The sequence below is a fragment of the Lottia gigantea genome (genome assembly GCF_000327385.1).
Source record: "Lottia gigantea unplaced genomic scaffold LOTGIsca_45, whole genome shotgun sequence".
Taxonomy (NCBI): domain Eukaryota; kingdom Metazoa; phylum Mollusca; class Gastropoda; family Lottiidae; genus Lottia; species Lottia gigantea.
In genome coordinates, this window is record NW_008709577.1 from 858,862 (window position 1) to 880,534 (window position 21,673).

The 21,673-nt window shown below is 30.7% G+C and overlaps 2 protein-coding genes across 2 annotated transcripts; one reads left to right on the forward strand and one right to left on the reverse strand.

Annotated features, from left to right (window-relative positions):
* Positions 1 to 285: 285 nt before the first annotated feature.
* LOTGIDRAFT_123873 (hypothetical protein) lies at positions 286 to 804 on the forward strand (the record flags this gene model as incomplete). Its single annotated transcript, XM_009060945.1, has 1 exon — positions 286 to 804. A coding segment is annotated over one exon (519 nt), but the record flags the coding sequence as incomplete, so codon positions are not given.
* A 16,503-nt stretch (positions 805 to 17,307) lies between these two features.
* Positions 17,308 to 18,024, reverse strand: LOTGIDRAFT_124078 (hypothetical protein; the record flags this gene model as incomplete). The annotated part of the gene is made up of 1 exon (XM_009060946.1): positions 17,308 to 18,024. A coding segment is annotated over one exon (717 nt), but the record flags the coding sequence as incomplete, so codon positions are not given.
* Between the last annotated feature and the right edge of the window lie 3,649 nt (positions 18,025 to 21,673).

Sequence of the window (21,673 nt, forward strand, 5' to 3'; positions counted from 1 at the left end):
AAACCAAGTAAGTGTTGAAGATCAAACCACAGTATTACCAAACCAAGTAAGTGTTGAAGATCAAACCACAGTATTATCAAACCAAGTAAGTGTTGAAGATCAAACCACAATATTATCAAATCAATTAAGTGTTGAAGATCAAACCACAGTATTATCAAACCAAGTAAGTGTTGAAGATCAAACCACAGTATTATCAAATCAATTAAGTGTTGAAGATAAAACCACAGTATTATCAAACAAAGTAAGTGTGAAGATAAAACCACAGTATTATCAAACCAAGTAAGTGTTGAAGATCAAACCACAATATTATCAAATCAATTAAGTGTTGAAGATAAAACCACAGTATTATCAAACCAAGTAAGTGTTGAAGATAAAACCACAGTATTATCAAACCAAGTAAGTGTTGAAGATCAAACCACAATATTATCAAATCAATTAAGTGTTGAAGATCAAACCACAATATTATCAAATCAATTAAGTGTTGAAGATAAAACCACAGTATTATCAAACCAAGTAAGTGTTGAAGATCAAACCACAATATTATCAAATCAATTAAGTGTTGAAGATCAAACCACAATATTATCAAATCAATTAAGTGTTGAAGATCAAACCACAGTATTATCAAACCAAGTAAGTGTTGAAGATCAAACCACAGTATTATCAAATCAATTAAGTGTTGAAGATAAAACCACAGTATTATCAAACCAAGTAAGTGTTGAAGATCAAACCACAGTATTATCAAACCAAGTAAGTGTTGAAGATCAAACCACAGTATTATCAAACCAATTGAGTGTTGAAGATTGAACCACAATATTATCAAATCAAGTAAGTGTTAAAGATAAAACCACAGTATTATAAAACCAAGTAATGAAGATCAAACAACAATATTATCAAACAAAGAAAGTGTTGAAGATTGAACCACAGTATTATCAAACCAAGTAATTGTTGAAAATGAAACCACAGTATTATGAAACCAAGCAAGTTCTGAAGATCAAACCACAGTATTATCAAACCAAGCAAGTTTTGGAGATCAAACCACAGTATTATCCAAGTAAAATAGTCAGTCTCTATTGTGCCTTTACATTAATAAACCTTTTGGTTTAATATGAATAAGAAAGTAGTCATTTTTCTTGACTCGTTGCGTTTGTCTCCTGCACATAAGCTCTATCCTATAAAACTAGAATTTTTATTTTACTGTCATTATATAATAGTAATATCACTGAAATCATGATTTTGTGCTTGAATGCTTGTCTATTTCTCTTGCATTTTGACTGGCCTAATTTTACCTTTCCTCTAACAGCCCAATTGGTTATAGATTACCATCTGTTGTGACCATAGATCATTCAAAAATGTTATTTAAAGTCTTTTCTGATTTCTTGGAAAACCTTAGAACTGCAATGAATTAAGAATGAAATATTTTCTCTTTTCATTAAAAAATAATAGATCATGATGAAGTTGATTAAATCAAAACCTATTGTGAATAACTTTAAATGAGAGTCAGCATGAGAAAATCACATTAATATATTGTTAGAATTGTTTTGGAACAATAGGTGAGGACAATAACTAGACCTATTGTCAATACTATTTTAACAAGAACCACAACTTTCTTTACCGAAGCGTGAGTTATGAAATATCAGAATAATAATGACATCATACCATTATTATTAAACACTATACATAATGGTCTGATAGGTCTAACTCAATCATGTCTATGAATTCATTTTTCCATTTATATAATTTACTGTCATGTAGACTTTCACACATTCATTTTTGACATCCTAAATGACCCTTATTGACTACTATGGAGGTCTTTTTATACCTCATTTCTTTGCCGAAAATACTCCCCATTTTTATGAAGTCTAGAATACTTAGATTAGTTTTAATTAAATACAATAATAATCCTTGAATTTATACCTAATAGGATTAAGATAAGCTTGTCACATCAATTTTGATTCCAATAAAATTTCACAGTAAGTCTCTAGACATGATTCAGATCCTGTTAATTTCAACTTTGTGATGATTTCTTGCTAAAGAAGAAAGGAAGAAATTTTAGGTAGATGTTGCAAGTATCTATTGTTTAAACATTAAATTGTCAGCTTCAATAGATGTTGATAGGTGTCTGTTGGTTAGAAAACTAGTTCTGGTGCCATATCAATTCTCACCTTTACCTAATACCATTTTCACATTAAAAATATATCTGTAAGAAACAACAGAATGAAAGATATGTGTAACAAGAAGTTGGTATTTAACAATGAAATGATGTAAGAAAGTTGGCAGTTACCATTTGTCAAACATTTGTATCATATTAACATTAGTTTTATATACTTGATGTACCCAAGTTATTTTAACATATTTCCTCTTCGTGTCATAATATACCTCTCTGTTGCACATTATCTTATTGACATGTTGAATATACCAGGTTTATTCCAACAGAAAAAGTTGCATATTTAGAACAGAAACCTTATAGCATACTGTAAACATGTGAGAATTACTTGTACAGAAATACTATAATGTAGAGTTCCTAATAATATTGTTGAATATTTTCCAATTCTGAGTAATTACAAACACATGCCATTGCCTGCCTTGTCTGTCTTGTCTGTTCACATTTACTTGTCAATCTGATTGACTCAATCAGTTTGACCAGACTACTATTAAGTATTCCAGTGAGATATTGGATAAGCCTGATTTTATTATCATTATTTTCATCAATAGGCTCAGTGAATTATTGCCCTTTGACAATAGGTCAAATTGACTTGTCTACTACTTATCCCGAAATTTGATTGGATTAGATGATTATTAGTATGCTTATAAAGTTTATAGAGATGCTGTGAATATTTGAGTTTCCATACATGCTCATATAATACAAAAACCACAATGTTATGAATAACTGCAACCTTTATAATTTAACATATAATAATATCTTATCCATTACATATATGTTGAACCTTATCATGCTAATTTAAACTATAATTCTTTTACACCTCTACACTAAATAAGTTAGAAATCAAACTAAGATAATAATATCCAGATATTTCACCTGTTGATTACACCTGTATATTTTATATTTATTCATTATAACTCTCAGTTTGATATTAGTTGATATCAGCTATATCATATAGACACTCCCTGATGCAATCTGGTATATTTTTGATAAGAGATTTTTTTTTTATTCAAGATCTATTCAACTGTCCAGAATAAAGGTGATTCGTAACCACATCTTGAAGGAAATGACTTAAAGGTTTTTTTTCAACATTAACCTGGGTTTTACTTTAGGCCTGAATGATTTCAGCATTAGGTGGGGTATAGATAGCTATAGCATCTGAATTGTCAACTTTTGCCAAAGAGGCCGAAGTTTTCAAGTATCCTGTCTAAGACAAAAAGAAAAATGTCTTCACTACATGTCCAATCTTGTGCAGAAAGGTAGGACATAAAACTTACATTTTTCATTCTATTTATTTTTATGGTAAATGATAAATAGTAAATGGTACTTTAAAAATTTCTGACTCAGTGACTTTTGTCTGAGTTGTTTATTCCATGGATAGATTATTGAAAGCCTGTAATGGTTTTTTACGATATTTGGAGCTAGGTTGTTTAAAAGAATGGTCTATGGACTTTAAGGAGGATTATTGTGTTTATCAACTGATTGGAAATAATTTAGTGTGTTTGGTGGAATCTATGAAACTCGAATTATTAATTTAAAAAACTATCACTTTCAGAGATTTTTGGATTCTATAAAAGTCTCACAGGCCTTAAGGAATCGTTCAATTCAATGTTGGTTCTGTATTGCAGGCTTTGAACTGATACATTGTAGAAAATATACACAACCTGTTGATGTTCTGACTAAAGTGATAAAAACAAATATATTCACAATGTCATAGACTGTAAACTAGGTTCTTAACCTATAAGATGATGCTTCTCAGATTATTTGTACCTATTAAAAAAAAAAGAAAGAACCATTTTTGAAGTGTTACTACTTAGGTACCAGCTAGTCCTTAGCCAAACTGCTTGGCATTGATATTTCAGCTACTTCAACTGGACTAATGGGAGACTATTTCTTTTTCAAGGTCACCGGACTTTCACACATTGACCTAGATAACCCAAAACCAAGATTTGGTTTAACAGACTGTGTTAAAGCAAATTCTCAGCTTACAGCATGGACAGTCAGATTGAGGAAAGATAACCCATGCAAGGTCATCAGAATGTATTCTCTGTAATTATAACTAGACCCCACTTTCATCATTTTATTTGAGCAGGACAGTGATACTATGTTGTAAACTGAGTCATGCTCATGTCTTTTCTTCTTTCTTGCCATCAGGTTAGGTTGAGCTTATACAATAGATATCAGACAAAATCAAATTAAGAAGGATTACTTTTTTCACTTATCTTAAGAAATGTCACAGACCTTATAAATGGGAAAGAAAATATATGTGGACCATTTTTATCCAATATATTTGTAAGTTAATGAAGCTTTAAAGCATGAATAGAATCAGATTAAAGAAATCAATGGAAATTTCTATTTGAGGATAAAACTGTACAAGTTATATTTAAATGTTCATTAATCTTTATTAGAGATTGATTGTGTGTAATATTGTGATTAATGTGACAAATTGAATAGAATTGATGTCATTTAACACTGTAACAACCATTGCATGTCTTGTAGGAATCACCAGAAATTAACATGGAATGTCAACTATAATTATTTTACATAGATTACGTCTAGAATATATTGAATAATGTTCTGATTGAAATCTATAAAATATAATTGACTGAGGAACAACACGAGTTGATATAACATAACATTAATGCAAGGCTTGTAAAAAGCTTTCAACTAAAATAAATATTGTAAAGAGTGGAATATCTAGAAAATGCCTAAGGCATCTCTCCAAGGTGAGGTCCGAAGTGCCAAAGCCCCTTAAGACTAGGGTCTGTCAGAGGCCCTCCAGTAGCCAACTGATTTTAGATTGCCTGAGATGAATTTTGAACATTTCAAAATAAGACCTATCAAAGGCCTGAGGGCAATAGCTCTCTCCCTAAATACACATCTGATTGTAAATGCTACAACTATCATAGTAGTAATTTTTAAACTTGATTGACACTTTATATCTTCTAGGGACCAGGACAGGATCCATAGAACCGAATAGAAAGTGTAATAGAGCTTGAGGTGTTATCTATTCTAGGGTGAAAATGGATTGAAAATCACATGGTATTATCTTATCTATGCCAGGATCGAACTCCTAAAGTCAAAGCTGAGCCAAATATCATTGTGTTATTTTTGTACATTAAACATTGAATTCTTACAATAGAAGAAATGTCCACAAAAGTTGGTTCAAAAAAGGGTTAATAATCTTTAGTGATAATTTAAAATATTTATCTGGTTGAGTAAGTGTAAGTTAAAATTTGTAGGCTGTAAGTTGTAAGGTAGAGAAATTTGAGATGTTAATGTTTATATTTTCTACTTGAACAATTCACTTCACAATTCTGGTGTTTATGTTGTTAATTTCAAGTTAAAAACAGATGGTTGGGTAAAAGTAGAATTCAGTTGAAAATATACCTATATTACTTATATTATAGTGGGATAGTATCCTTATATATGAATATATGAATTCAGATTAATTAGTGGATATAAATTCAGATTATTAGTGGATATAAATTCAGATTAATTAGTATATATAAATTCAGATTAATTAGTGGATATAAATTCAGGTTAATTAGTGGATGTAATTTCAGATTAATTAGTGGATATAAATTCAGATTAATTAGTGGATATAAATTCACATTATTAGTGGTTATAAATTCAGATTAATTAGTGGATATAAATTTACATTATTAGTAGATTTAAATTCAGATTAATAAGTGGATATAAATTCAGATTAATTATTATATATAAATTCAGATTAATTAATATATATAAATTCAGATTAATTAGTATATATAAATTCAGATTAATTAGTGGATATAAATTTACATTATTAGTAGATTTAAATTCAGATTAATAAGTGGATATAAATTCAGATTAATTATTATATATAAATTCAGATTAATTAATATATATAAATTCAGATTAATTAGTATATATAAATTCAGATTAATTAGTGGATATAATTTCAGATTAATTAGTATATATAAATTCAGATTAATTAGTATATATAAATTCAGATTAATTAGTGGATATAATTTCAGATTAATTAGTATATATAAATTCAGATTAATTAGTATAAATTTCACTCATTATATATTATATGGGAACTTTTTTTTCATGGTTTTGGTATTTCTAATATTTCATTAGTTAGTGTGTAATATTATTTGAATGATGCATGGGATAATGTACATTGATTGTATTAAAGGGAAAGGTGTGTCATTTTTTCTATCAATCATACCTTAGTCTCAGAAACAGGAATTTTTTCTTCAGAAATTGAGCCTTCAAATCCTTGTGTTTCCAGAATTTTCCGTGTTTCAAAGTCGACTCATCTTTTCTTGAGACATGTCAAATATAGAAATAAACAGTAAAATTCCTAGTTTGAGGTATTAAGCGATTTTTGTACATTTCTAGTACTTCTTAAGACTATTATTTACACACGTTCAAGACCCGAATCAACCTTCCAAAAATGGGGCACCTGTCCCTTTAAGTATTGATGTGTGAGTATGAGTGTATTGGATCTGAATAGTTGTAAATGTTAAAGAAAATGATCATGTCACAATCTTACTACTTACTGAACTGATAGTGACAGTTTAATTGTAGATAATGGTATATTACACTTCTATTACCACCTTATACAGATGTTTACATCAGATAACAGACATTTCTGTCAATACAGATAACCATGCAAAGTGTGGGACATGCCTATATACCGGTACATCAGTATTTTCTTCTTGGTCACCAACAACAACCATATTGAGTGTGGAATATGCCAACATGACTGGATAGTATGATCCATTTAAAATGCAATGATATGGGTTTGGACCATGTGCACTAGCATTGTCTTCTTATAGATCAGAGGGAGAAGGGGGTATTGTAAAATCTGAATTAACTAGAGGCATTTTTCCTCAGGAATCCGAATCTGGGAGGTAAGGTGCCAGGTCAAAGGGCGTTTTTGAGTCATTCAAGGTCAAAGGTCACGAAAGGTCAAATAACGCAAAAAATGTTAAAAATTGAGAATTTAACTACAAAATGTGTACAAGTTTATTGATATCATCTAGAAATTGGTCTATTAATTATACAAAACAAATCATTACAATTAATTTATTATAATTTGAAATAAAGTGTGCTCTATTTTGGCAGAGCTCATCTATTGCTGCCTGCTCACTCATCATAAGTAGGATTAGTTGCGGTGTCCTGGTTCCTCCGACAGAGTCCGACGTGTCCCCCTGTTCCTCCAGGATCTGCTCCCCATGACTACGGATTGGACGTTGGAAATATAACATTTCAATATTAACAAATGACTTGTGAGCAAAGGAAAAGAACCATGATTCGAAAGTCAAAAAGTGCCTAAAATTCTCTTATCATACAGAATCCTGGTTCCCAACCTGGGGTGTTTTCATCCCCTGGGGGTGTGTGACAAGGGTGTCAGGGGTGTGGCCAACTGGTGTAGGAGAAGAATTTGTTTTGAATTGAGAGAGCATGGCACATCAATACATGCTGGAAATGTAGATAAAACAAATTTTTGGGGATGTGAAAGGTTCATGTGATTGCTCCAGTGGTGTGAAGGCTGAGAAAGGTTTGGAATCACTGATATAAACTTACAGATACAGTCAAATCTTTCACAGTAAAAGATACATAATTGCAGTTTATAGTATTGAAAGCTCAGATTTTAAACTAATTTGTGTGTAATTTCTAATTTCAGTGTTAAGCTGTGGTGAAGCTTTGAAGTTAGAGTCCAAATATTGAATATTTTATATATTGGCTAAAATTCATTTTTTGGGGAACTTTTTGGTCTCTTGGAGTGGTTTACTATGTTACTAAAGTCACAAACATTTTGAATAAATGCAGTTTTTTGTTAAATGTGGTTTGATATAATTGATTTTTCCTACTTTTTTTTATTCTTAGACAATACTTCAACATATATATTATTGTTGTTTTTAAAATAGACAGTCTTGAAATTATTTTTATTACTAGTGCAAACTTCTCTTCAATATCTTATAATAAGTATCTCATACTAGCATTGAGTACAGTCTGGTTGAGTTTTCTTGTCCAAACTAGAAATTAACAAACTACTTTGTTTCTGTTGCTATGTAACCTGGAGTTATGTTGATTCCACTGTCAGTGATGCAGTGATACTGTCAAAAAAATATCTAGTCAATTGGCTTTGAAATGGACAGCAAAGGTTGTTAGATATCTCTTGATAGCTGGAAAATTACCTCCATTGAATACTACATGATAATGCCTGTTGATTAGCCCAAATAAGGTGTGAAAGGTATGATTTGGTTCTATAGTTCATACATCTTATAAAGATAATCTGCATCATGGAGGAAATAGTCAGGAAAATATTTTATCTCAATATATTTTGTCCAGAAACAAGAGTTAAATGATATGAATTTTAATTAAATAAGACAGAATTTATCATATAGTGAGGAAATATAAACATTTATAATATACAGATTGTTGAGGATGATTGTCATTTTTGAAAAATTCTTATCTAACATGTTATTAAAGTTTATATATTTATGAATAATTGTATTCATTAGTTAATCAAATATTATGATTATTTACTATTTACAGGAATCTGGCTATTACAGATAAAGTATAAAGGAGCCATCTTGAATGTAAATGTCCACACTCCCTGATAATATTCTGATAATAAAAACAGTGTGTTTAAAAAATCTGTGGGATGGCCAGTCAAAATAAATATAACATAATTCTCACATAAAAATCATGTGATTGCAGGAATTTGAAAAAAGATTTGAGAGAAGCACAGATTCATTGAGTTAGACATTTTCTTTGTTTTGGGCTGTAATTTATGCAGGTTGCAGTCATATTAAAATGGATAAAATTTCAATATCTGTTTCATAAGAACCAAATGTTTAATTGAGGGTTTTTCAGCCTTAGAGTAACTACCCTCAAGGGTGTTAATGGGATTCTATAGTCAAGCATAAAATTTATATTGTTCCTTTCAGCCTATATTCATTCTCTGACATGAAAACAAATCACAGAATGGTAATGGTTTATAAGGGAAGGGGGTGATGCAATCTACCAAGGATCCCAAATGGGAAACAAAAAGAAAAAGGTTGAAAACCCCTGGTTTAATTTATAGGTTTAAAATTCCAATTTGAATCTGAGAATTTTATTTTCACTACTCACTATCTGACACAACATATACCATTTATTGCAATCTAGAATGCCAGTCTGTAATAGTTGATGTTTTTATGTTATAAAGGATATTGAAATGTCGGTGTGGTTGATTGATTTCTGATAATCACCACTGATTTTTATTATTAACTCACTCCAGGGAATGTTCCTACAGGATATTCCTACAGTTCAAGACAGATTTCATTAAGAGCTTATCACCACAAATGAAGTGTTGAATTAAAAAATACAAACCATGTCAGTAGGGATACAAGTTAATAGATGTTTAATGTTAAACTGAGTCATTAGAGAGGTAGAGATGTTAATAGAGCCATTCCATTTTAAAGATGCAATAGAATTAGACGCCAAGTTTCGTCTCCCATTTCATTTTACATTTTTTTTTAGATTTAAAATTAAAGGGATGTAGTTATATTTGCTCAATTTCAGCAGAATTTAGTTTCATTGAAAGTTTACAGAGCATACATTGTGAAACAAATAAAAGTTTTAGAAGATTTATTTCATGTCTCAATTTACTTCAAGAGAAATTAGTAGACTTGTAATCTGTTTATCATAACATTTAAAATTGAATTATACAGGAAATGTAATTCTATCTACATGGCAAATTATTACATAGAAAAATTGTTGTGACATGTTGTACATTACTAGAATATTGGTATCATCTTTAATTAAGAATACAGGTAAAATACATTCCATTGTTAATTACTTACATCTAGTCCTAGAGTAATAACCTGCTTTAATATAGTCAATAGCTTGTCAAATTATTTTACTAGTCTCTAAGATGGATTCCTGCAAAATTCAAGGATTTAAGAATTTTTGCAGCAAAAAGTTTTTCCAATAATTTTGAATGATCATTTTTAATTTTTTGAAAAGAAGTGTTAAATGTTTAAACAGATAGAGTATGACAAAAAGATCAATATTTGTATATCATAGCAGAAAACTAAAATCTGAACATGACATGGGATTCCCAGTTTTTCACACCTGGTTTTAGTCGGTGTTCATTACAGAGAATTGTTCTGATGTTGATCAAAAGCAGACCTGGCCTGAAGCAAGGATGACCTACCACGTCTCTATTATTGAGATATTGTATTAATCATTTTCATCATGCTCAGTGTAGGTTCCTAACTGTATTATAATTATATGATATGTAATCTAACAGGTCCTATCGTGACCATTTGTTACTTAAATATACTTATAATGTCTGAATTTTAGCCTCTGGTAATGATGTCACAAAGGCAATTATTAGCTTAGATTGGTTGAATATTAAAAAAAAATTGCATGTGTAAGAAATGAACAGATTTTAAAGATGTTGATGGTAAGGTCAACTTGTTTCAAACTTTTACTCATTAGTTTGGTTCCTAAGAGTGAAACCCTGAATTTCTATAAGTAAAACAGAATTTTGCAGGGTAACAAAAGATTGAGTGGTTTGTTATGAAGTTAGTTTACTTTTAAATGGAACCCTATGTAAGTCTTTTTGAATCAAAAGGAGAGTACGTCAAGGCAAAAAAATGAAGAAACTCTCAAATTTTCTGTTTTGTTTCTGTATTGTGATGAAACTAAAGACAATAAAAGCAAGAAGTTAAGAATAATATTTCTCTAAGATTATATTAGAGCCAATATAAATAGCCAATGTTTCTGACTAATATTTATATAATACTCTATATTAAACTATTCAAGAAATACAATACCTGATTTTAAACACCCTAATGTTTATAAAAACAACTCTATACTTCCAGTAAGAAATATCTTCTACAAATTATTGTTTGTATTCAAAATTTCCTCAAGTTTATTTTACAAGATTGAGTTTCATGATCTTTAAAACATTAGACTTGATTTACTAGATACAATCTATCCTGCATGAAAAAGCAAACCCTCAGAAGCTTTTTTCTGTCCTCTTTAACCCATGACAAACATGCAGAAAAGTAAGATTTTTAACTCCATTTAATTTCAAAAGTTTTGTTGAGTTGAGATTTTGCACAATAAATATTATTGTAAATAATACGTTTTGTGTTCCAACCAATCCTTTTGTGTGTAGTTATTTTTCTGAATACTATTAATAGACAACATCTGGATCTGTAATTTTGAAGTTTTTGAACTATCATGATCAGCTGCTAACTTGCCTATTGGCAAGATAAGTTGCATGTTGTTGTCTGATTAATTTCAGCAAATGGACAGATCGTGCCATGGATGATTTTGTTAAAAGTTTTGAGATAACTGTGGTTGGTGCTTGGCCTCGTTTTTCGTTTTCGTATGTTCAAGATGGGGTTTTTTTTTTTCAGTACATTAGCATGTGCCTTTTCATTCCTTTAAAAAGTCGCCTGTTTTGCTCCCCGGCTCGTGGTCTTAACCTCCTATGAACATCTTTGGTTCTTCATATAAAAAAAACGCTAAGCAGTTATTTGTAACTGCTCGGGATGTCTTTGACTTCGGTAAAAATGTGTTGTTTTTTTGGCGTTCGAAGTTAGTAATAATAAGCCAACTTTTACCCAGGCAGTGTGAACCCTATGCCAGCTATAATCAGATTGTTTAAGCTCCTAATATGGAACTGAGATTTTGTTCAAAAGAATAATTGTCAGGACTATATGTAATAAAACACGCCAGAACAGTTTTACATTCATTACTTACTTCCAAATGTTGAAAGAATTTAACCAAAGTTTTATTTCAATATGTTCTGATGTATTGCTTGATGCTAAACTTCTGTATACTTTTAAAATGGATCTGTTTACAGGATTTTCCAGAGAGAAGTTCTATATTCTAGAATGTATATTTTTTTCAAGGGTATGTTTCACATAATTAAGACCCAAGTCAATTGTAGATGACAGACATTGTCCAGTGGAAATAAGTGATGAGATTTGCATTTGTGGCACATGATGGACACCATTTCAAGGAAACATAACTTATGCTGCATTGACTGAAAGATTTTTTGTTTTTTGTAAAAGTGTTTTAACTTAAAGCACCCTATGGACAATATCATTTGTAGTCAGACGAATGTTTCTGGTGTTTGATTTCAAAGACGTTTTTCTTAAAATAAATATGACAGACTTACTGGACAAATATATTTTGATTGTGTCTGGCTTTGAATAAGTTAAAAATATGAATTTACAACCTGAATTGTGAGAGAAATACAATCTTTTTGTAACAATTGATAAATGTTCTTCTTAATAGGTTTCTGTCATTTTAATGGTAGATGTGTTTTAATACCTTCAATTGACTGTTAATCACAACATTTCACCAACCTGATAAATTACATGTAAACACTAGTTCTCGTCAAATTGCTATGAAATGTTATTAATATGGAACTCTGTAAACAATATGCTATTTACTAGTTGTTTAAATATCTAGTCAGAAATTAAACATGACAGAACATCCAAACAACTCCCATGTTGTTTATTTCTGTATAAATAGTGACAGATATTAATTGATCTGAAATGTAAACATTTAAATCTCTGTATATCCCAATCAACTCTCTAATTGCTGTGAATAAATTACATCCTACTTTTCCGATCTTCATTGAAAAGATTTAACTGTGATTACAAGCTTCTTTTTTACTAATAACTTTCAGTGTAAAGATGGGAGCACACAGGGAACAGCTCTGTCCTTTTCAAATGAATACATAAACAACATAAATCTAACTTCTTTACCCAGTAATAGAATTGGTATCTGTTAATTTAACTATCATGGTAATCTATTGTATTCTCTAACGATTAATTAGATGTTAAGTACTGAACAGTCATCTGCCTTGAAGTTTCTGCTAGCATTTTTATACATATCATATACTTTTATTTCTTTTAGAAGGACTAACAATGGACATCTTAGAAAATTATTACTGTGATTTATAAAGTGTATTCAAGAGTATCTGATACAGTCTTCTTACTTATAACAACATCAATTTGTGTTTCCTCTTGCTTCTCAAATAATACAGACACAAATTGGAGAATAATGTCATTTAATAAAAACTGCTTATTAAACAACTATAATTACAAGTAACAATTAAATTTAAAAACCCACTATCAACTTGTGATAGGGCATAACCACAAAATTTTACTATAAAATCACCACACACAATCAGTTTGTTTAAAACTCGTCCAAAAATAACAAAGATAGCTTGCCAGGCAAGGTAACATACACCCACTGGCAGCTGTCAAAAATGATTAAACAGTCTTTAGTGACTACAGGGTTGCACAATATAGCTAATAGAGTGAAACGTCAAGTCAGACACCATATTTCGGTGAAATATTATCCGATCATCGCGAAAATCGATAGGGATCATCTTCATAATGACATTGACATACAAAATAAAAATCAAAAGAATCTGTAAAGAATTGTAGCCTGTAGAGTGAGCACGAGTTGCACAATATAGCTAATAGAGTAAAACGTCAGGTCAGACACGATATTTCGGTGAAAAATTATCCGATCATCATGAAAATCGATAGATCATCATGAAAATCAATAGGGATCATCTTCATAACGACATAGACATACAAAATAAAAATCAAAAGAATCTGTAAAGAATTGTAGCCTGTAGAGTGAGCACGAGTTGCACAATATAGCTAATAGAGTAAAACGTCAAGTCAGACACGATATTTCGGTGAAAAATTATCCGATCATCACGAAAATCAATAGGGATCATCTTCATAATGACATTGACACACAAAAAAAAAATCAAAAGAATCCATAAAGAACTGTAGCCTGTAGAGTGAGCACGAGCCAAATGTGAACGGACCGACGGGGTGATTACAATATACGCCCATCTTATGTGTGGGCGTATAAAAACGAATGCAGACCTATATTTTGTGAATTTATATGTATGAAAATCAATAGTCTCTTGACATTAAAACTAAACCTAAAAGCATGCCACTGAGAATTGTTGACAAATAGAAAAAAGTGGCTAGAGTCTTGCATGAATATAAAACAATAGCTTATGATTCACTAATTATAGTAATGAAATTAGTAAATTGACTAGACCTAACACAAATACCCATTCAAATGATGTCTACCATTCATGAAACCTTTTTATTCAGATGTTCTGATAAATCAGCAGATTTTTATCTTTCTTTTTCTCTCTGGACTAGACAAGAGATATTTGTGTATTCTATGTAATTTATTTCCTATGTTTTTTGACAATGCGACATTATCCAATTAGGTTATTTGAAAACATACAGAACACAACTCATGGTTCATTTTCTGTTAAGACTCTAAGACATTTGAAATTTGACGTAGAATCACATTTTTAAAAGAGATGTAACAATTGGAAACATTACAAACCACTAACATAACATGGCTTTTCACAGATGATGGTAAATATTAAATTAAGTACCAGAAAAAAATTACCTTGCTGGTCAATTCCTTCAGATTATCAAATATTGTCTAAGTTAATAATGTTTATTCAGTAAATTAAATATTAGGTGATAATTCTATTTTATAATATCATTATCTATCAATAACCAATTCATTGATTATTAATACAATTCATACCACTGATATTTAACTTGTGACATATTTCTAAAACCAGGAAATTAAGCCTTAATGGCTGAAAAATGATTTAATCATTATTCAAAGTGATTTTACTTAATCCAAATTAATTTTAATTTTTGATTCAACAGGGATATAATGAAACAAGTATATCATATATTTTTGATTCTGTAAAGGGGTAGAGTCTTAACAGACTATAAACCGTAATATTACCTTTATATGTGCAATCACAATGCAATAATATGTCATTAACAGACAGTTGGACAAACTTAATGATGTCCAATAAGTTGCATTTACCAAGTTTTCAGTGGCAATTCTCTCATGTGTGTTTGTATACAGAACTTGCATGTTTAGTGAAGTCATGCACATGTGATGATTATGAACTTCCTGTGTTCAGAGCGAGCACTATATCAATATTTTAATGAATGAATGAATATAAGCATATATATATAGAATGTATATATATCAGAAGAAACAGTCAGTGGTATAGTATTAAAAACAACTTGGTAAAGCATATTCCGATCAAATATCTACAGGGGTATTAATGACAATGGGTTTATATACATTACTTTAAACAATGATTTATTCCCAAATGATAAATAAATGAAGGATTGTTATTGATGTTAAAGCATGTGTTGACCAGATATACTATAGTACTGTATTAAAACAATAGAGTGGTAATAATAGTAATTATTAGTAGTTCAATACTTCCAAGATGTTTACTGCTGTATTCTTCATCAGAATTAAAATGCTTGAAGGGAATATGGTAATTTGCAATAGTAGCAGTTTCAGTACCAAGATTTGGATCCCCTTTCATCAACTCCCTGAAGTAATACTGCATTGCATATTTGAATTATTTGTTAATCTTGTAAATTTCTCCTTAACAATTAAATTCTTATCAAATTGATTTATTCCTGTACTGAAATCCATTGTCTCTACTTGTGAACCAGGCCAGTGCTTATAACACATTATGCCAACGTGGTTCAGTTTATGCAAAAATTAATATCAGGGGATCAAGAACAGAGGAAATTTTAAACAAATCTCTATTTATTAGTCAGTGGTTCTTGCTTAAAAAATCCTTCTTGCATCTGAACAAATGAAGAGGCTACTCCCTTTGTGCAACTGACTATTATTCATATTCCTATAAAAACAATGTTATAACACTTTTGTTTCTATTGTATTGTATGTTCCTTCAGTTTTTTTCTTAGGTTGAGATAAATCTTCAAATAACAATTGAAACTGTTGAATAATGGTCTCAAAAGACATGGCAGAATATATTGCCAGATTTACATTAACATTTCTCAAAAAGAAAATGTTGATATATGAATTAGTAATAATATCATGATATTTAGTTAAATGTGATAGAGAAGGCCAATAGTAACATCAAATACATCAACCATTGCTGGCTTTAATCTCTGAAATGTCATTTTACCCATATTACTGTACAATGGAGTAATAAAAGTTAATTTCTGGCTTGATGATCAGTTACCAGTCTACAGTTTCACCTTCATCTTTCACCTCAATCCTTTTTACATAGTTTTTATTTATTAATTACCATATTATAAAGAGAAGAAGGTTGTCCTACAATGTGTAGAGGTCAAGATAAGTTCTCCAAGATGTAAGGCATGTTTCTATTGGATAATGTACTCCTGCAATTGGTGGATTCTTATTTCTTGCTATGATTTTGAACCTGATACAAGCATCCAATGAGTCACCAATACAAAGGAGGAGGCATTAAAGACACCACAGAGCTTGCCCCATAGGGGAACTATCAGAATTATTTAACTTTTTCAACTATTTGATGCAGTAAGAAATACACAAACAGTCAAATGATTTATCACCATAGATATTGAAGATGGTGCACAATTTTATAAAAAATCTAATGATTAAACCACCATTTAAAAGTCTTTAAGGAATATTCCTGAACTTATTCCTGAAAACTGCTGTAGATGTTTCTGATCTCAAAAACTGGTTACTGGTTAGATCCATAAATATGTCCAATAAAACAGTTGTCAACTACTGACTTTTATATCTGCTTTAGAAGCTTTGAACCTTTCGCTTATAGTTGGCCAGTTTGACTAGTTAAATACTTAAAGATACAAAATTGCTTCTTGTTACAGTAAAATTTCTACTACTACTACTATTAAAATCTTTTTTCAGGATCATAAATTGTTTTTCTTGTCCAAGTCAATGGATAAGTCTGACAGCTCTGATCAAATAAAAAACTTCTTTGAAAGTTTCCACATGCGGTTGACCTCATTGTTTTTGCTCTTGTTCCAGAAATTCTATCTTAAAACATATTTAAACCATCCCCACTGTCCATTTTGTATATATTTCATGTAAGATTTATGTACTTCATCAAAAGATAGGCAGACTATCAGTTTACTTTTCAACTAGAAATATCAGAAAAGATAAAAGACCAAAATATTGAAGTGATATGATCACCTACATTCTAACACAGTAATCTGTAATAAATACTCTAGTGGTTCTAGATTTTGTGGTTATTTTTGAGAAAAAGTTAGATAAACAAAGGACCATCAGACCATTACATCCCTTTCACTCTTACATGTATGACATGGTTTAATTATTTGATCTAGATAAAGTAATTTGTGTGTGAATAGTAATACCTCAAAACAATCTGCAGATAATAGAGGTGGATTTGAGGTGAGTGTGCAGGTAATAGAGGTGGATTTGAGGTGAGTGTGCAGGTAATAGAGGTGGATTTGAGATGAGTGTGCAGGTAATAGAGGTGGATTTGAGTTGAGAGTGTAATAGAGGTGGTTTTGAGTTGAATGTGTAAGGTAATAGAGGTGGATTTGAGGGGAGTGTGTAGGTAAGGGAGGTGGATTTGAAGGGAGTGTGTAGGTAATGGAGGTGGATTTGAGGTGAGAGTGTAAGGTAATGGAGGTGGATTTGAGGGGAGTGTGTAGGTAATGGAGGTGGATTTGAGGGGAGTGTGTAAGTAATGGAGGTGGATTTAAGGGGAGTGTGTAGGTAATGGAGGTGGATTTGAAGGGAGTGTGTAGGTAAGGGAGGTGGATTTGAAGGGAGTGTGTAGGGAGGGGAGTGTGTAGGTAAGGGAGGTGGATTTGAGGGGAGTGTGTAGGTAAGGGAGGTGGATTTGAGGGGAGTGTGTAGATAAGGGAGGTGGATTTGAGGGGAGTGTGTAGGTAAAGGAGGTGGATTTGAGGGGAGTGTGTAGGGAGGGGAGTGTGTAGGTAAGAGAGGTGGATTTGAGAGGAGTGTGCAGGTCTAGTTACTACGTGATAATGGTTACTAATGAAAACACTGTGAATTATCCTTTCATTTGTGGTTCACTTCAAATTAGTCTTTTTGTATCAAAAAAGAGTAGATTATGCTTCTCTGGGAAAATTTCCCTTGTTTGCACACTGAATGGCCGGCCTTGTCTGTCTTTATTAGTCTTCTTAGATGAGAACAATGTTTTTGAACATCAGAATTAAAAATCCAGCCTGTTTTTGACAATTTGTGTTGTCTGTTTTGATCTGCTTCTATCTATGGTCATTCTGTGTAAAAGAAAGTAAATAAGTTCAGTCTTTGATCAGTTAACTGTATATGGTTTGAAAGTATTATCTATAAACAGTGAAATAAGTAATATAAGTAAAACCAGAGATCTACTATCATGAGGAGAGTTAACATTGATCTATTGGTGTTGATTGATGGTAACTTATAGTAGAACAAGGTCATCTGGATTCTTTACCATATAACATCTACTGCATGATAATTCTTTTCATCTGTAACTGCTCCACTCCCTGTAACATGAAAGAAATACTGATTTCAGAATGTGAACTACAGGATTTTAATTGAAGTAGAACCTGTCTTTGGAGATCAGGTAAAATCCTGAATATGTTACCAACTACATGGATGATTCTACTAAAACGTTTTACGCATATGTATATAAATGTAGTCAGTGCTATTTTTATCAATCCTCGTTGTCTCTCCATATAGGACTTTTTTTTTTCTATATCCAATATTTGATGAGGAAAAGCTTTCACAGAGAACAAAAAAAAAATAATTATAGGTTTAAGCTAACCTCCAAACAATAGGAGCTGATATTCATCTCATACATATTTTATCTTCAAAACATTATAAAGTAATACATCATATATAAGTCAACTTCATATCTGAGTCTGACACATTATCACATCATCCAAAATATTTTGGCAATACTATCAAGATTAGAATGATTATGTCAGAACCTCCCTGGTTGGTATTTATACTACCTAGTTACTTAATCTAACCTTCTACCTATTTCACTATTCTCTCCTACAAAAACATACCAATTTGTATTGCATTAGAGTAGCAATTCTGGAAATTCTACTTGCTTTAAGAATGGTTATACATTCCTTCAATTTTATTCTCTTTTTGTCTAAATTTGTTCTTTTATATTGACAAGCTAGCTTTCATTTTTTTATAAAAATCTTTATTGGTGTTTCTAGAGGGTTTCACTTTTCAATGCATCTTGAGGCCTGTGTGCTTTGCCAGCATTGATCATCAAGATTAAATTAGCTACCTCCATAAGAGATAAACTGAAAGTAGGATGTAAATCTCCACATCAGTTTTTTTTAGAGTCCTCAATTGCTGTTAATTGAATGATTGCTTGGTAGATCTACAAGATGGGAAAACTTGAAAAAAATATTGCATGGAATACATACTAGAAACATTGAAAAGATAACTAGCTCTAAGAAGACAAAATGAACCAGTCAATTTCAGTATTTATCAAGTATGTTCAGAGTCAGAATATTTATTAAATACAAGTACACAAGACCACCAGAGTAAAGTAATAATATATGTTAATCCTATGGTTTACCTGTAATGAACTTGTAAATTGTTGTAGATTTGGTAAAGAAATCTCTTTTATAATTATCTACAGGTGTAAACTAACTTCTTACCTGTATTTGAACATCATTTTCCATCATTTGATCACATAATCTGTTTATTTTTTTCTTATTTCTACAAAAAATACAAAGTTTTTCTTCATGGTAAAAATTGTTTCTGTGTACTTTTCATTTATTTTCAAAAACTGATCACCTGTTAGCAGTAAAGAGGAAGGAAGTGATGAAACCGTGTATTTGTTTTATTATAAAAGATGTTCTATAATAATATTATTTTAATATATTTTATCCTTGTAGCGAAATGTTAGAACCTTTTATTCTTCATTTTTATACACCCTCACTCCATTTGCTCACATTTAGAATTTGCACATACTACAGATAATTCTGTTTTAGCTTCTTGTAAGATTGAAATGTACTTTGAAGCTTGATCTGAGGTGTTCCTCCATTGTTCAGGTGATGTGTCGAAGTAAAATAAAACTCTTGAAAACTCTATTTGATACAATATATATACATGGAAGTGTGTTTGATGACTATTGACCTTCAGCCAGAAAGGTCAGAAGTTGCACAATGGTTCAATGGAAACTATGTGGTGTGTTTGAATCATCTTCCTTTCCTTTATCCAACATTAAGTCATTTATCTTTTAAAGGAAATGGTAGTAACCATTTAACTGTGCTTTTTTGACATAAAGCAAAATTAATTCCATTGATATCTGTTTAACCAATCAAACTTTGGTATCTCTTGATGCAAAGTTTTTTTTATTTAGAGTTTCAGAGAATAAGCATGTGACCAACACAATGACATAAATAGTCAGGTGACTAGATTGAGTGTCAGATCAACTTGCTTTGTTAGCGTTACCAAGGGAACTAGAAGACCCTCTGTAATTTTAGTGCTTAAAACATACTCTTTCCAGAAACATCATCTTCCAATAAATAAGATTTCATAGTGAATGGGGAATCAGACGTCAAATTCTTCTATAAAGTGTCCTTGTTTCACTTCCAGTATTGAATCAAGTAATCAATGGCGCACTTCCAGAACTCTTTGAGACCAAACTCTGTTAAATTAGTCCATTATCTGGAACTATTCTAACTTGAACAAATAAAAGACAAGTAGTTATTCATTGGCAAAGAATATGGATAAGATAGTGTGTTGAAGTGGTTAGAAAACACAACTATTGATCAGGTTGTATCTTGACAAGAAGTGATTTAAACTGATATATCATTAAATAAACAATATTTTAAAGATTTATAGATTTCTTTAATATTTTACAAATAGATGCTTTGATATTTTGACTGTTTAATTCTGCTGTAAAATGTTTATTTAATCAAACTAATATTTTTCTTCTTTATCGATTTACTGCACACAAAGAAACATTGTTTTGAGTCAATCAAACAGTCAATGAAGAAAGATAAGTTAGAATTGAATGTGTGAGTGTCTGAATTATAATCATATTCTAGGGGCTATATCACCAATAATAAACTGGTTTTATCCATCAAAAATTTCGGCCAAAAACAGCCAACTGTATGTTGTAATATTTAGTAGTAATGGTAAAGAAATGCAAATATAAAGTGAGCACCACCTGCTTGAAGAGAAAAAAGACAAAGTTTGCATCATAATAAGAAATGGAATCCATTGATCTCTATAAGTATAAGTTTAACATTCAGTGTAGTTTATAGTAAGCATAGTCTGCCTTACTGTGGTATCCAGTAACAAAATAAAGGTTGTCTTTTCAACTAAAGCGTTTCTACCACAAAGAAATATACCCACAGTAATTAGTAAATGATTCCTGATTTCAATTAAAATATTTTCATCAGATAAAGAGGAATATGTTTTTTATGTCATAATTATGACTTCAATATGTTTTGTATCACTGAGTTTTAAGAAGTTTACAAGTTAAGAGTTAGTTTTTATTTTGACAGGAAAGTTATGAAAAATGAAACAGGTGGAGATAGAAATCTTTCTGTGAGGTTTTCTGACATTTTATCAATGTTTGATTATATATCATTTAATTTCTTATCTTTTAAACTTTATTTTTGTTCGTAAAACAACTTT